Source organism: Cetorhinus maximus, chromosome 1, assembly GCF_964194155.1.
Source record: "Cetorhinus maximus chromosome 1, sCetMax3.hap1.1, whole genome shotgun sequence".
NCBI classification, from domain to species: domain Eukaryota; kingdom Metazoa; phylum Chordata; class Chondrichthyes; order Lamniformes; family Cetorhinidae; genus Cetorhinus; species Cetorhinus maximus.
This window is the reverse complement of record NC_135879.1, coordinates 179,561,722-179,579,252: the sequence shown is the minus strand read 5'-3', so window position 1 is coordinate 179,579,252 and position 17,531 is coordinate 179,561,722. Positions and strand designations below refer to the sequence as shown.

The 17,531-nt window shown below is 42.3% G+C and overlaps 1 protein-coding gene across 1 annotated transcript in view; it reads left to right on the top strand.

Annotated features, from left to right (window-relative positions):
* akr1a1a (aldo-keto reductase family 1, member A1a (aldehyde reductase)) overlaps positions 1–17,531 on the top strand; it is a 51,371-nt gene that overhangs the window by 11,288 nt on the left and 22,552 nt on the right. Inside the window, exons 5-6 of the mRNA XM_078550408.1 lie at positions 5,114–5,265; positions 12,283–12,478. Coding sequence (XP_078406534.1) covers positions 5,114–5,265; positions 12,283–12,478 — 348 coding nt within the window. The remainder of the gene's footprint in view (positions 1–5,113; positions 5,266–12,282; positions 12,479–17,531) is intronic.

Sequence of the window (17,531 nt, the reverse complement as noted above, 5' to 3'; positions counted from 1 at the left end):
TCATGCTAAAATATATTTACTTCATAACATATTAGTAATCAACAGTAATCTTGTGTTCAGCAATAAATCACTGTTTATTACAAATATTCCAGACTTTTTTCATCATTAGTCTTGAAAATTACTTATCACATCTTTACACTGTTTGTTCTCTAAATATTAAACATAGGATTGAAAGATCATTTTTCTTCTGTACATTGTACATTGTACAGTGCACTATACCAACAGTTTTCATGATAACAGCATATTCATTTTGGTAAGAAAATGTACTACCTGGTGTGGTGCTAACCATACATACCAGATGCCATTTTAAACTTTGCTGACCTATCAGCAATGGCATTTGAAATTCTCTATTTTGCCTAAGTGAACTTGGTAAGGGGAAATTCAGCCAGGGTTTTAACTCCTAGTCATCTGCTCCTGCTGGATGTTAGTTGAGGATTGAATTGACCTTGGCTGTAATGGTGTCCCTGATCAAATAGTTTACTGAACCTCCAGCTTAGATTTCTCTCTTGGCTTATCACCATTTTCAGGAAAATTGTCAGTAGCTAGAAGGGGAAATTGGATCAGGGAGGCCAAGTACTGAATTATTACCCAAAAGACCTTTCAAATGCAATGCTGATCATAGTCAAAAGTCATTGCATGCAAGTTTTATTTAAATGGCTCTTTCATACTTTGTATGTCCTTCCCTTGCTGCATGTGGCTCATCTCTCTAACTGAATACTGGTGCAAGAAGCAGCCAGATTTCTTTGGTAAAAGCAAAATACTGCGGATGCTGGAAATCTGAATGAAAACAGAAAATGCTGGAAAAGCTCAGCAGGTCTGACAGCATCTGTGGAGAGAGAAACAGAGTTAATGTTTCGAGTCTGTTATGACCCTTCTCAGAGCTCTGAAGAAAGGTCATACAGACTCAAAACGTTAACTATGTTTCTCTCTCCACAGATGCTGTCAGACCTGCTGAGTTTTTCCAGCATTTTCCGATATCTTTGGTGGTTGCTAAGAGCCAGAAGTGGATTTCAAGCTTGAAAATTCTGTTTTAGTTTTTACTTTGCTGCTGGATACTACTTAAAGATTTTCCCATTTCAACCTTCCTTAACAGGTTGCTTCTAGTACTATGATGCTTTATTCGCCTTTAGACATTTAGCACAGCACAGATTTCCCTTAAATATTCCACTTCACCTCTGCTACAATGAGGAGGATGCGAAGGAGGATTGCAAGTTTTTTTAAAATATTTCAGTAGCTGCCTTATACCTTTCATGTTAAAATTTAATTCTTAGTACCAATTATGTGAAAAAGTTTGTACAGTGAAGTCACAAAGATGCCTTGGGTAGCATGGTTGTGAATTGACCTGCTGGTTTGATGTGTTACGTCACAGAGCAGTAAGATAAAGTCACACGTACAATCTCTACTCATTTCTAATCTTCAACTTGTTAGTGGGGAGGGCACTAACCAGAGGACAGTTACTTCTGCAAAAGGAAAACAGCGTTTGGATATTTGTGTGTACTTCCTAGTGGTCTCAGGCACTGAAAAACAGTCATCAGCAAGGAGAAACTTAAAGACCTGGGTTGGAAAGGGAAGTTAAAAATGCCTTGAACACAGAGGAGGAAAAGACTCTGTCTATAGTACCATTTGACACCAGCCTTAAACTTGAACCTGAATTTGAATGCCACATTGATAAAACAACTTATTTAATTTTTTTTCTTAAGAGGCTGTCGTTAAAAAGCAGGTTTCACCATTTTGCTCAGTTCCTCTATATTTTAACATTTGTCTTGAATGTAATGTTGAATGTTTTGAATATAGATATTAAAAGAAGAAAGTTTCTCCCTGCGGTATAGAAAATATATCTGCTATTAGTATATAATGTAACTGGATCCTTCAGACAGCATGCTTCATACATTGTTGGACTGCTGGTCTGAGCCAGGTCTGGATCCACTTCTGGAGAAACCATATGACAGGCAATGCACTCATGACTGTTTTGACCTCGGTATGCAATGACGTTGGGCAGTGTCAGCTCTCATGGTACTCGTGTTGCTATGCAGTTTAATATTGCTGAGTGTGTATTGGAGTGACAGTTCATTTTCCACAGTTTGAACGAACCTTCTCCCACTCCTTGCAGTTCAATGCAATTTGAAAATGATTTATTTTCAGCAATTAGTCCTTTTAATTCTTGTTACTGTTAGCATATTTTTCAATGCCCTTTAGGTTTATGAGGTACTAACCAGTGCATTGGAGTTTACTTTCTTAATGCACTAGTCAATACCCAATCAGTACACAGCCTGGATCACTGCTCAGATCAATAGACACATGTGGTATCTGCTATAGTCTCAATTATATCTGCCTATTGCAATATAAAAACACTGCTGTATAAAGGTACTGCATCTTTAGTTTTGCAGTGAATATAATTGTCTATGCTGCCTTTCCCTTAAACATGATGTGATTTGCCATATTTCACCTAGATTCTTGTGTGCACTGGTCACAAACCTCAGCAGCATATGTATTTTTAATACAGAGGAGGATAGAACACAAAAGAAAATGAAAATAAATATAGTTTGGTCTCCATTGCCTCAATGCTCTCAGCTATTATATTGGCCTATATCTTGTTCAGAATGGGATGAACCACAGCCCATCTCCACATTCCTGATCTGAATCACTTCATGAGACTTTGACACTGGTTGATGCCACGATTCCCACTGCTCAGTATTGACCAGACCCATTACAAAAGTCTGAACTCAACACCCAATAGAGTCTGACTGTTAAGCACTCCCCAATACCAGGGATCCATTTATTAACAGTCAAATTTTTGAACACCTTTACATACCTTAACACGCTCCATCCCATGATCAATTTCACTTTTGAGATGGGGCAGTCCTTTCCTCAATGTGCTTGTTGAAAAATCCACAAATGGGTTCTTCACAACTGTCTACCTCAAGCCTCCTTCACCAGTCAATGTAAGATTGGCCTTTTCAGCAATCTCGTAAATAGGGCCTTAGCCATTTGCTCACTTGCAAACTTGATGCAGAAATAGAGCACATCAAACGCTATCCTGCGGGACAGTGGCTGTCCTGATCACATCATTGTTTGCTGCGTATCATGCAAACTCACAAATGGGCCAAATGTTGCCACTTTCTTACCTGAAAAGTGCCCAATCTAGGTGCCAGGCAAGGCAATGTATCTCAAAAATTTGAACAGCCAGGTTAAGGAAACCATTTTATGCTGCTACTATGCAGCGGCTATGCAAGTGGTATTTTCCACTAACAGGTTGCTGCCATCAGTCCAAAAAGACATTCTGCCTACTTGTCAGGAAGATATTGGAAAATAGTTGTGTGTGTGTTTGACTTAATTGGATTAAAGGCAGCTGGTCTGAAGGCTTTGATTTTACAAAAGATAAGCTAGGTTTGAAATGTTAAGTAGGTGAACATGGGGCAAGTTTAGAATGTAAGGCGTAAGAGGACTTTTGCATTTTTAAATAAACCAGACTAGATTGTTTTCAAAGAAGGGGTGAAATGTGTCATCTAGCCAGGTGAAGTTCAGAAACAGTGTGTTTATTTTTCCCAAAGAAAATTGGTACTATGATAAATTTTTATGATCAAGGAGGTAAAGTCCAAAGACACAGTGAAACAATGGGAACTTGCATTCAAAGGGGAAAATATGTATAAAGGAGAGAGAGCTGTGTGTAAATGCAGGTATTTTTAGGTCTAACAAGTGTGAAATGCCTTCAGCATCTAAGCCTCAAGTTGCTGTCTACAATGAACTAAAGTTAAGAAAACTCACAATAAGGTTCGGTGGTCTTATTACCACTGAATTCAAAGCACCAATCTCGAAACATACAAATTGCAAAATTAGTTGTGGCAGTTGTCTCAAGTTTCCCTCTGGGATTTGAACAACTCAGCATTTACCATCAGCTGTGCCATAACATTACCACACAATTGAGCAACATCATGTATGATGCGTCAGTGCCAATGCGAAGCCAGTTACATAGGCTGTACATCCCAGTGATTGGCTAATTGAATCAAACAGCATGTTCCTTCGGTGGCTCGTAATAGGCAGAGTTCAGACCGCACTTTACCAGCCCCCACTTACAAAACCCAAAACTAAATGTTTACTGTTGGATGTGATTCCACTATTAGACAGCACTTGCTGAACAATTCTGAATGCACTAATAGCTACACTAACAGCCAGTTTAAAGTAATCAGCTGATGTCATGATGTGGCTCATTTACGCTTGCTAGAAGTGACATACATTCATACACAGGGCCCTGTTTCCTGCAAGCAGAAGGAATACGTTCAAGCCTTGTACCTTTTTTAAATTACCCAGGAGCTTGAGGAGCCTATGGTTCCCCGTTGCTTTAGCCATGGCAATGGCTTGGCCAATCAGGATCCATGTATCTTGCTCAGCTTTTATGGATGATTTTAGTCACAGCCCTTCTGTGTTGTAAAGTTTCTGTTTAATTATTTAGGCATGAGGACAAAAACAAAGCTGTGTAATTTTTTTCTAATGATGCCAAAAAGGGGTCTGCAAATAACAGAACCAACGAACAAAATATGGAGGGACTTGGATAGACAGGGAAATTCATCCTTTCCATAGCTGCACTTTGGGCCTGAAGCAGATATTTATTTCAAAATATTTACAAAGCCATTACATTAAGCAATCCTCGTTAAATATTAATCAGTTTATTGACTGTCAATGATATCCATTTATCTAATCTGTTCTGATGGTTGAGTCTCTTTTCACCTCCATCGCACTATTCCCCCATCATTAGGACCCCTTTCTTCTTGACTACCACTGAAAATGCTGTGCAAAGAAGATTACCGATCTTGTACTGTCTTCCTTCTTACTCATTGATGTATTCTAATCCTACTGAACCATTTCCTCAAGCCTTGCACATAGTAAACATATTTCATTGCACATTGCCAAAGCAAACTGCTGCATACGCAATGAAGTATGTTTACCCAAGTGTCAACGTGATCCAACATCACATTGATTGCATGCTTCTGATCAAAGTCACGTTAAGGGCGTCACTAGTCAGCTTCCCCCTGTATGTGGATTCATGCCTGACAAAAGAGCAAACAAACCGAATAAGGGTGATTATTTTTATTATTATCTCATTGTCCTTCTCTAGTCGATCAAGCGGAAGGATGTTTTCATTACATCCAAACTTTGGAACACAAAGCATCACCCAGATGATGTGGAACCAGCCTGCTGTAAGACGTTGGAGGACCTACAGCTGGACTACCTAGATTTGTATTTGATGCACTGGCCAATGGCATTTGAGTATGTATCAATGCACCTATCCAACATTTTTCTTTTGCTCCAATTTATTAGGCCACTTCCATATGTTGTGTTGCTAAATTATAATAATTCAAACTACAGTTGTCTTATCTTTTCTTAAGTAAGATAACAAAGCCTATTGAAAAAACTAACCTCTGGGCAGTAACAATCCATATGGTTTGAGATTAGCAATTCATGGGAATATATGGAAATTATGCAATAATCAAGTCACAGAAGAAGTTATAGCATTTAGTGAATGTCACATCCCTGAAGCCTTCCAACACCCTGACAATGGTGAGTATCACCATTTTAGATTAAACATTAGACAAAACAGGGGTATAATGATCATCTATATATGAAAATAATTGAAATGGATAACATTGACAGCATTCTGGAAAGTGTAACCAAAATGCAGCAAAAATTAAGGCCTGAATTTTCATCACCAAGGGAGGTAGTGAGAGTCAGGAAAATTCCCGACTCAACCCGCCCGCCTCACAAGAAAGTGCCCGCAAGGCGGGATCTTCTTTGCCAGAGGGGAGAGGTGGGGTGTCCAGGGATGGGCTGGAGTTGGGCCAGTCAAGCCGGAAAGAGGTCAGAGGCAACCACAGGAGCTGCTGGGTGCCAAGCTGGGCTATTTAAAAGGCCTGCCTTGGTGCTCACAAAGGCGCTTGAGCCCCCAGCCCCCTCACCCCCTCACCTTACAAACACGCCCCATGCTCCATTCATGCCACCTCATGACTCCCCATCTTTCCACCATAAGGTCAAAAGTGGGGATGTTCGCTGATGATTGCACGATATTCAGCACCATTCATGACTCCTCAGGTACTGAAGCAGTCCATATACAAATGCAGCAAGACCTGGACAATATCCAGACTTGGGCTGACAAGTGGTAAATAACATTTTCACCACACAAGTGCCGGGCACTGACCATTTCCAACAAGAGAGAATCTAACCATCGCCCCTTGATGTTCAATGGCATTACCATCAATGAATCCCCCAGTATCAACACCCTGGGGATTACCATTGACCAAAACTAAACTGGACCAGCTATATAAATCCTGTAACTCACCTCCTGACTCCCTTAAGCCTGTCCATCATCTACAAGGCAGAAGTTAGGAATGTGATGGAATACTCCCCAATTGCTTGGATGAGTGCAGCTCCCACAACACTCAAGAAGCTTGACACTGTCCAGGAAAAAGCAGCCCGCTTAATTGGCACCACATCCAGAAACATTTGCTCCCTCCACCACCGAAGCATTGCAGCAGCAGTGTGTACCCTCTACTAGATACACCAATGCTCCTTCGACAGCACCTTTCAAACCCACGACTACTACCATCTGGAAGGACAAAGGCAGCAGATAGATGGGAATGCCACCACCTGGGAGTTCCCCTCCAAGTCACTCACCATCATGACTTGAAAATATATTGCTGTTCCTTCACATGTTGCTGTAATGTCTTCTAACTCCCTTTCTAACAGCACTGTGGGTGTATCTACACCACATGGACTGCAGTAGTTCAAGAAGGCAGCTCACCACCACCTTCTCAAAGGCAACTAGGGATGGGCAATAAATGCTGGCCCAGCCAGCGAAGCCCACATCCTGTGAACGAATGAAAAAAAATCCACTGCCCATGGCCCCTCATGCCCCTATGCCAAGCCCTGCCCTTCCACTCACCCCCTAAGTTCCTTAATTCCCTCTATGCCTAGTTCTGCTGTTCCATCCACTCCCTATGGCCCTTCATACCCCTAATGCCAAGCTGTTCCCCCTGCTCACCACTTATGGCCCCTCATACCACAGTGCCAAACATACATAATGAGGCTTGGCTGGGAGCCCAGACAAAAGTAATAGATGTCTGGGCTCTCAGCCAAGCCTCATTATGTGTGCTTGCTGAGATCCCAGACACCCATTATTCTTGTCCAAAAAGCTGTGCTCTAGGAAAAACATTGCTTGATTGACAGCTCTGGCTCTGTGATTTCTGCGGTCAATTTCACTGTTTATTTACACAAAATTAAGTGGTTTCAGGGTCTGGATGGTTGACACTTTTATTGCCTTGTAGTGAAATGACTTTTTTTTTAACATAGTGGAAAGTAATGAATTAATTATTTTTTGTAAAGCTTTTTTTTTTAACACACCCTACTGTCACTATAGGGTTCATTGGCATGGAAGTGCCTTAGTTTGACATGGGAGCATGAGGGGCCGGGGTGGGTGGGTGGCGGCATAGCTTGGCATTGGGGGTGTGAGCTGCCATGGGGGTTAGTGGGAGCCTTACCTTAGCAGAGGTGACATGAGGAGGACCTTTTGAACTCACCTTTTGAAAGGTCCCCTCAAGCAGACTAGGGTTCACGACTCTTCTGAAGGGCCGTGCTGGGCTCCTCCATCATTAAGGATGGGGATATTTGTGCAGCGTCCTCCTCCCGTGAGATGTTTAATTGTCCACCACCATTCACGACTGGAGGTGGCAGGACTGCAGAGCACAGATCTGATCAATTGGTTGTGGGATCGCTTAGCTCTGTCTATCGCATGCTGCTTATGCTGTTTGGCATGCAAGTAGTCCTGAGTTGTAGCTTCACCAGGATGACACCTTGTTTTTTAGGTATGCTTGGTGCTGCTCCTGGCACGCCCTCCTGCACTCTTCATTGAACCAGGAGTGATCCCCTGGCTTGATGGTAATGGTAGACTGGGGGATATGACGGGTCATGAGGTTACAGATTGTGGTTGTGTACAATTCTGCTGCTGGTGAAGGACAACAGCGCCTCATGGATGCCCAGTCCTGAATTGCTAAATCTGTTCGAAATCTATCCCATTTAGCACAGTGGTGGTGCCACACAACACAATGGAGGATATCTTCAATGTGAAGACAGTACTCTGTCTCCACAAGGTCTGTGCGGTGGTCATCCTATTGATTATGTCATGGACAGATGAATCTGCGGCAGACAGGTTGGTGAGGATGAGGTCAAGTATGTTTTTCCCTCTTGTTGTTTCCCTTACCACCTGCTGCAGACCCAGTCTAGCAGCTATGTCATTTAGGACTTGGCCAACTCGGTCAGTAGTGGTGCTACCGAGCTGCTCCTTGTGATGGACATTGAAGTACCCCACCCAGAGTACATTCTGTTCCTTTGCCACCCTCAGTGTTTCCCCCAAGTGGTGTTCAACATGGAGGAGTGCTGACTCATCAGCTGAGGGGAGCTGGGGTACATAGTAATCAACAGGAGGTTCCCCTGTCTATGTTTGACCTGATGCCCTGAGATTTCATGGGGTCCAGAGTCAATGTTACAGATTCCCAAGGCAACTCACTCCCGACTGTATACCACTGTGCCGCCACCTCTGCTGGGTCTGTCCTGCCCATGGGACAGGACACACCATGACAATGGTGGTAAAAGCAAAATACTGCAGATGCTGGAAATCTGAAATAAAAACAGAGAATGCTGGAAAAACTCAGCAGTTCAGGCAGTATCCGTGGAGAGAGAAACAGAGTTAACATTTTGAGTCCGTATGACTCTTCTTCAGAATATGCTAGTCTGTTGCTTGACCAGTCTGTGAGACAGCTCTCCCAATTTCAGCACTATCCCCCAGATGTTAGTCAGAAGCACTTTGCAAAGTGTGCAGGGCTGCGTTTGCCATTGTTGTTTCCAATGCCTAAGATCGACTTAGTGGCATCAAGCCAAGTGGTCCGTCCGGTTTCATTCCTTCTAGACTTCGTAGCAGTTTGATTCAACTGAGTGGCTTGCTAGGCCATTTCAGAGGACATTTAAGAGTCAACCACATTGCTGTGAGTCTGGAGTCATGTGTAGGCCAGACCAGGTGAGGACGGCAGATTTCCTTCCCTAAAAGGCAATATGACAATGATTTCCTGGTCATCATTAGTCTTTTAATTCCAGATTTTTACTGAATTCAAATTCCAACATCTGCCGTGTGGGATTCAAACCCGGGTCCCCATTACCCTGGGTCTCTGGATTACTAGTCCAGTGACAATACCACTACCCCACCACCTCTTCCAACATCCTTATTGACTTCTCTTAACTGATTTCTGGCTAACCTAGCTATTTCTCAGCTACAAGCTTGCTTCCCCAATTTCTTAATTTCATACCACAGATAACATACTGAAGCTCCTAGAATTATGTGATCACTATTGACTTGGATTCGCACTCTCACCACCACCCTCCCAATCAACTCACTCAATGATATCCCTTATCTTTTTGCAGGAGTGCTGCTAAACTACTAGAATATAAGTACATAACTAGTAAAGCAACGGACTATGCGATGGACTTATAAGATTCTCCAGCTCTCCCTTCATCTGTATCCATCTTGTGGATAATTTTTATTAAGTATTATTTCTCCATAACCTTCAATTGTCCCAACCCAAATCCATTTTACTTCCTCTGATCACTACCATCTTGATTGTCTTAAAGTCAGTTTCTCTATGCAGTGTGTATCAGTGCCTTGATCATTTAAAAATGTTTTCTCACTCTACTGGCCACATTAACTATTTCATGTCTCGCAATTTGTCAAGTAATGGAGCATGTCTGGGACATGCTCTTCAGTGCAAATTCACCATGCGCTTCTGCATGTTAGTTACTCAATGCGTAACAAACCACATCTGCACACAGACGCTGGTGTCCCAATATTATACCACACGTGTTCCATCCAATACAAGCCATTCTTGACTTCCAGGTGGTCTTGCCAAAAAATCAAGGAGATATCTGTCTCAGGATCTATGTTTATCTCCCTCTGCGTGGTCCTGGCGTCTTGGGGACTGTAAGGACTGTCATGAGTGTATATTCTTAAAAAAGTTCATTGGCAAAGATACAAACATCTCACAGAGAAAGCTATCAATTTACTTGTCTCGTCTACACTTACCTTTCACTAGAATGCACATCAGTACTAGCTTGATATATTCCGTTGAACTACACCCAAGGTGAGGTTAGACCAATTCAAATTTGGTGGTGTCTTTTTTCCTAATTCTATCTCCTATCTTCAATCACTTCTTCATACAATTTTACACATGCAATTTACCATCCTATCTCATCCATGAGCCCTAGAAAAACTTTACTGTCCAACACAATATTTTGATGATATCTTTCAAACATAAATAAAATATTTCCATTTGATTCCAGGCATTAACATATTTTGTTTGTTTGTCCTTTATTCTAGATAACATTTTATTTTCTCAAAAATAACCTGCTAAATTGTGACTGACATTTTTTTCATTTCAATTTCATCCCAATTCAAATAGCAGTGTTGTTGGGCTGACTGGTTTTGTTAATGCTCAATTTATTTTTCCCGAAAAGTAACTATTTTTTGATACCCAGGAACCACATAGACTGTTTTTCATTTGTTTAAATTAAAATGTGATTATCTCCTTAAATTTCAGATAAATTTCCCTTTGACTGATTGATATAGAAACTCTTATCAATTTATTTTATCAATCCCAATTTCAGAAACAATTATGCTCAGACTTGGTGGTTTTAAATTATGCTTTTATATCAGAGACAGAACTGCTTGCAATCAGTTTAGACGTAACTTCCATATCCCCCATTCTCAAGCACTTTGTCTCAAAAGATAGTAAATGGTCTGAATGTAAAGGTCCATTCTTTGAAAGGCAAAATCTTTAGTCCAAATTGTCACCATGCTGAGGTGTTTAATGTCTGTAGATAAGTTTTTGAATTTGTGAAGGGTATTTTTTACATGCTCCAAGTTCCAGTCATCCTGACTGGGAAGTGTATCATCATTCCTTCAAAATCCTGGAACTCCCTCCCTAACAGCACTGTGGGTGTACCTATACCACATGGACTGCAGCAGTTCAAGATGGCAGCTCACCACCACCTGCTTAAGGCAATGAGGGATGGGCAATCTCTATCAATATTTAAAACTGAAGGAATGAACTTATAAAAGATCATTTTCAGTTCCAGCGAGGTTGTTTGGCAATAATTAAGACTTACCACGCGGTTAAAAAGATACTGACATTGGAATGGACAAACCCTAGAGTTTGCTGATGAGTTTATTTCATATCCATTAGATAAGTACAGGAACTAACAGCAAGCTATTAAATGTAATTGAATGGTCAGTCAGACAGTGAGATTCCAGCTTGCAGCTGACAAGGACATCTTCCTGATTTCTTCATTTAACTTCACGTGTGTCCCCAGAAGTTGCTCAACAACTTCCAGGTAAGTAACCGGGAATGCTGTTCGCCTAATTGTATTTCCACTGCAAAATCTGGCCCAATAGCACCCATTTTACACTATCATCCAAAGTCATGGTCTTCCCTAGTGTGTACAATAACTCTATCATACAGAGAAATTATACAAAACAGCTAAATACAACACAAAGACATAGACATCTATTTCCGTTTTTAAAATTTTAGCACGGTTAAATATACTTTGTTCCAAACTGTCAATATAATGTTTTGAAATAAATTCTCTCACCACTATCACTGTAAGCACACTAACTGGAAGCTTAGAACTGAAGAGAGGTAGGGAGGGGAGACGTGATGTCAACCCTACCTTAGCATTTGTTACGCTAGTGTTGTATTATCAGTCAGACAGCAGCAATGCTTGGAGATTGATTTAAGTGTAATTTTTAATGTAAAAATAATGCTTTTGCTTAAATTAGCAAAAAGATTTTGGAACATGTTTTCCACTCGATTGTGCACAATCACCATTAATTCGGAGTTCATGCCAAAGCTAATAATGGAATAAGTTATTTGCACAAAGGAGGTGGATACAGGCAGACCAAACTGTTCTCACGACATAGTTTCTGGTTCATTTGCAAAGGGCTAAGATTAAAATGATTACCTGTCCTCTTGGTCTGAAAGCTGAGGAATGCTGGCTGCTGGGAGGAACCTAAAAGCAGGGAAAATCATTTACAGATTGGGTGTAGGGGAAGGAAAGATGAGGGGATGTAGCTCCAGTCCAGTCAAACCCATGAGCTAAACTCAATCGTAAATGTATGTAAAGATTAAAGAAGCTCTGAGCTCCAGTGTGCAGATAAATTCCACCTCTTAATTATGTCTTATGTCCCTGCAGACGTGGTGACATTATGATTCCAAAGAATGATGATGGAACAGTGCGTTATGCTAATACTGATTACAAGGATACCTGGAAGGCCATGGAAAAACTACTGGAAAAGGGTTTGGTCAAGGCAATTGGCTTATCCAACTTCAACGCAAAGCAAATAGATGACATATTATCCATTGCAACTCACAGGCCTGTTGTTAACCAGGTTTGTGTCAATGACAATGTTTGCAGATTTCCCCTATGTCTTAGAAATCTTTTGTTGTGAAACTGACTTAATGTTGGGCATACATTTATCATATTGTGAATTGCAATGTACGTAGGAGTCAAACGATAACTGAAGAAGCACGCACAGAATGAAATAAACCATCACACGTATCGGATGCATGGGATTCATTCCAGTACCCATCTTTGCGGCTTCACTAGGTTCCCTGCACTCAGGGGGCTTGTGGAGCCAAAATTAAGCTTGATAGCCCGTATTCTTTGGGTGCTACAAGTGACATTAGGATTCCAAATTAATGTTCACAGCAAGCATGCATACTTTCAATGCAAAGCACGCTGGTCATCATCTTGGTAAAGGGGTTAGCACATGCGTAGTTAATACCTACCAGCAGTAAATGTACAGGGTGTGGTAGGTCCTGAAGTGTCTTTTGCAGACTTCAAAGCTTCTGCATAAACATGGACACACTAATAGACATTCCCTTCAGAATACAGCATGACTGGGGGAATGAGCAGAGGTCACACAGAGCAGGACAAGCTACTAGAAGAGGGAGGAAGAGGAAGGGAGGTTGTAGACTACACAGCCTCTTTCTGTCCAAACTATACATAAGGAGCTAATTTAAATATGATTCCAGTAATGTCAACCTCATTTCCCCGTTCACCACAATCCTTACCTTTACGCTGTGATTCACCATCACATTGTCCTCTTGGTCACAATGCAAAAAATAAGAGACTACACAAAATACACACTCCAAACCAACTTCATAAATTAATTCATATCATTTTACATATAAACATAAACTAATCATTCTTGATTCCCTTAGTATCTGTCTTCCATGTCTCTTTGCCTGTCCCAATGCTGCTACACAGTGCTACCCCAGGCTGGTGGAAGGCTGCTCACTTTCAGTGGAGGAGAGTGCAGTTGGCCTCGGGGGACAATATCGAGCTGCTGTAAGCCTAGAAGGCCCAACTTTGGACTTCACCATGCTGACATAGGCACTATGAGTTTGCACTGACTGGCATACAGACATCAGCAAGGGCACTGGCGGAGTGATAGTGGTGGGAGGACAAATGCTGTCATCCTTAGGGAGGCCAGCAGGTTGTGTTCCATGAAGCCACTGCCATTCCCCTGGGATTGCACCTCAGCAATCCTAGTAATCTATTGGAGGACAGATTGCTGAACTGCTGTGTCACCCTGCAAGCCCCTCAGGACACTGGAATCCGCTGCCAGATGGCAGCAGGCTGACAGTGCATGACAGCGCTCAAGGCTTCCACTAAGGACTGATGGATTGGGTGGCTGCTATTTGTGCTGCTATGGATGCTGCAACATTGGCTATCAGATGCTGCATCATGCTTAGAGCCACAACTGCGTTGAAGGAGTTGACCACCTGGAAAGGATAGACTCCAAGTCCTATGCAAATTCCTGTGCCAAGCTATTGCCAGACTCCTCTATTCTCCTTAACATTGAACACAAGACTTTCTGACAATATATAGTAATGACTTGGATGAGAGAAATGAATGTGCTATCGCCAAGTTTGCGAATTACACAAAAATAGGTGGGAAGAAGTGGTGAGGATGACACAAAGAGTCTACAGAGGGATATAGACAGGTTAAGTGAGTGGGAAAAAATGTAGCAGATGGAATATAATGTGGGAAAATGTGAGGTTATGCACTTTGGCAGGAAGAATAGAGGAGCTGAATATAATTTAAATGGAGAAAGACTGCAGAAAACTGCAACACAGAGGGAGTCCTCATGCATGAATCTCAAAAAGCTAGCATACAAGTTTAGAAGGTAATAGGAAAGGCAAATGGAATGTTGGCCTTTATTTCAAAGAGAATGGAGGCTGGGTCATTAAGTATATTCAAGGCGGAGATAGACAGATTTTTAATCAGTAAGGAATCAAGGGTTATGGAGGAAAGGCAGGAAAGTGGAATTGAGGATTATCAGATCAACCATGATTTCATTGAATGGCTGAGCAGAATCGATGGGCCGAATGGCCTACTTCTGCTTCTGCGTCATATGGTCTGACTGCACCAATCATTTCATTGTGTATACCCATCAGTCCTTTTCTGTAGCCTGGCCCATCAATGACCTCATGTGTCCTCTGCATTCGAATCTGTCTGCAACTTCACCCTCTGACGAGTTGGCACCAGTCCTATCCTTGCCCCCTGTCCTGGCTGCAGCCCAACTGTACTCTATGTCTAGCCTCATGCAGATCCCTCTTGTATGCTATCTGCTAACCATGAAGATGCACCTCCGGTCAGTATCCGAGCTGATGGCTGCACAATGTGATTCAAGAGACACTGTGTCTTCATCATTACTGTCTTCTTGGTGTTCCTCCACTGCCTGACCTGTTTGCAGTGTCTGGGTATCTGAAAGGGAAAAGGCACAATGTTAAAGTTGTGGTGAGGGTAATGGTGGAAAGTAAGAGGCATGTGTTTACAGTATCTGCAGCTTGAAAATCAAAAGGCATTGTGGGATTTGAGAAGGAATATTAGGAATGAAGACACTCATCCTCAATAGATTCAGTCCCGTCCATTGCCATGGTCACAACGATTGAGCACCTCAGAATGGTCAGCACCGTCTTCCCGATGGGGTTAGGACATGTAGGTGCGCCTTTCCCACTTGAGTTAATTCTTGCTGCCTCTGATAATGCAACATCTTCTCCTGAAATAGAGGAAAGCATGTCAGTGAGTATAGTGCAATGTCTTTTGTGTACTGTGGTTATCATGGTTGAATAGTTTTGGTGTGTGCAAGCCTGAGATATGGGTTGAAGCTTGCAGTTGTGCTAAGTCTATAAGGGCGAGGAGAAGCACATGAATGTGATTTAAGATTTCTGATTGTTAGAGCTTGTTGGTAGGTAAGTGATTGGGGTGTGTTAACTTGTGCAGTGACTGAAGTCAGTTGTGTAGTTGGTAGGCTATGTAACTTGAAGATGCATTTACTGTCATTGACAATTTGTGTGAGGTCATTGAACTTCTTACAGCTCTGCACGCAGATTCTTGCGACTAAGCTCCTGGCATTTGACTCTGAGGATATCTGCTCCCACTTTCTTCTCACCATGTGTCTGGCAGGTCTCCTGCCCCTCCCACCCCTGGGGACACAGGATAATTCTCCATTTCATCACCTCCACAAGACATCCATTGTAGCGCTGGAAAACCTTGGTGCACCCTCTTTCCCATGGTCAACTATTGTTGTTTGTTGCACAGCGCTATTCCAAATGACCTCCAGCAGACACAATGCACCTTCCCTTTAACAGGTGCAGGTAGCTTTAAGTAATGCTAGCAAGTAATGATATTGGGCCAAAACCAGAAAATGTTGGAAAAATTCAGCAGTTCTAACGTTTCGAGTCCGTATGACTCTCAGCTCTGAAGAAGAATCATATGGACTTGAAACATTAACTCTGTTTTTCTCTCCACAGATGCTGTTAGACCAGCTGAGTTTTTCCAGCATTTTCTGTTTTTGTTTCAGATTTCCAGCATCCACAGTATTTTGCTTTTATCTTAATGATATTGGGCCCCCTGTTACTGTGTGCAGCTAATGAAGAGTTTGGTTAGCATTGACCGCACACAGCAATCATTACAATGAGCTCTAACTTGAGTAAAAAATACTGTGGAAGTATAAAAGAAAGATGGATAAATATTTGGTAAAAAATGCTATTATGGGGCAAAGAGAAAGTCAATGATCCATCTTGGCCTCCTCCAGAAAATCCCACAACAACAGAAACCAATACAATTCATTGCACATGATGTCAAGAAATGGCTGAAGGCACTGGACACAGCAAAAGCTGTGACCTTACAATATTCCGGCCATAGTATTGAAGATTTGTGCTCCAGAACTACCCCCTGGGCACCTAGCCAAGCTGTTCCAGTACCATTAGAACACTGGCATCTAGCTGACAATGTGGGAAAATGCCCAGATATGTCTTGTCCACAAAAAGCTGGACAAATCCAATCTAGTTATTTACCACTCCATCAGCCTACTCTCAACCATCAGCCAAATGATGGAAGGTGTTGTCAACAGTGCTATCTGGTGGCATCAATAATCCCTCACTGATACTCAGTTTGGGTTCCATCAGACCCAGGCCACCATTTCAGACCTTATTACTGCTGTGGTCCAAAGATGGATAAAAGAACTGAATTCCAGAGGTGAGTTGAGAAAGGCTGCCCTTGACATCAAGGCAGCATTTGACAAGTGTGGCATCATTGAAAATTAAAGTCAATGGGGGAAAACTCTGGGGTTGTGGTTGCTGGAGGCCAATCATCTCAGCCCCAGTGCATCATTGATTACTGTTCTTAGAATTTAGCATTTATAGTAGAAATCTAGCCCTAGGGAACGTATAGTTAATAAGGAGTCAATAAGCAGTTATTAGATTTAAATTAATTTATTAAATAGTTCTAGAAATGACAGTTGCTGGGGTGAAGTGCTTCACCTGTAGAAAGTGGGGAATCTGTGACGCTTCAAGTGTCCCGGACAACTACATCTGCAGGAAGTGTACCCAATTGCAGCTCCTCACAGACCGCATGGATCGGTTGGAGCAGCAATTGGATGCACTTAGGAGCATTCAGGTGGCGGAAAGCGTCATTGACAGGAGTTTTGGAGACGTGGTCACACCCAAGGTACAGACAGATAGATGGGTGACCGCTAGAAGGGGCAGGCAGTCAGTGCAGAAATCCCCTGTGGCTGTCCCCCACTCTAACAGGTATACCGTTTTGGATACTGTTGCGGGGGATGGCCTATCAGGGGAAAACAACAGCAGTAGCCAGAGCAGTGGCACCACGGCTGTCTCTGTTGTTCAGCAGGGGGGGTCAAAGCACAGAAGAGCAATTATCATAGGGGGCTCTATAGTCAGGGGCTCAGATAGGCGCTTCTGTGGTCGTCAAAGAGACACCAGGATGGTATGTTGCCTCCCTGGTGCCAGGGTCCAGGATGTCTCTGATCAGGTACGGGACATTCTGAAGGGGGACGGAGAACAGCCAGAGGTCATGGTACATATTGGTACTAATGACATAGGCAGGAAGAGTGATGAGGTCCTGCAGCG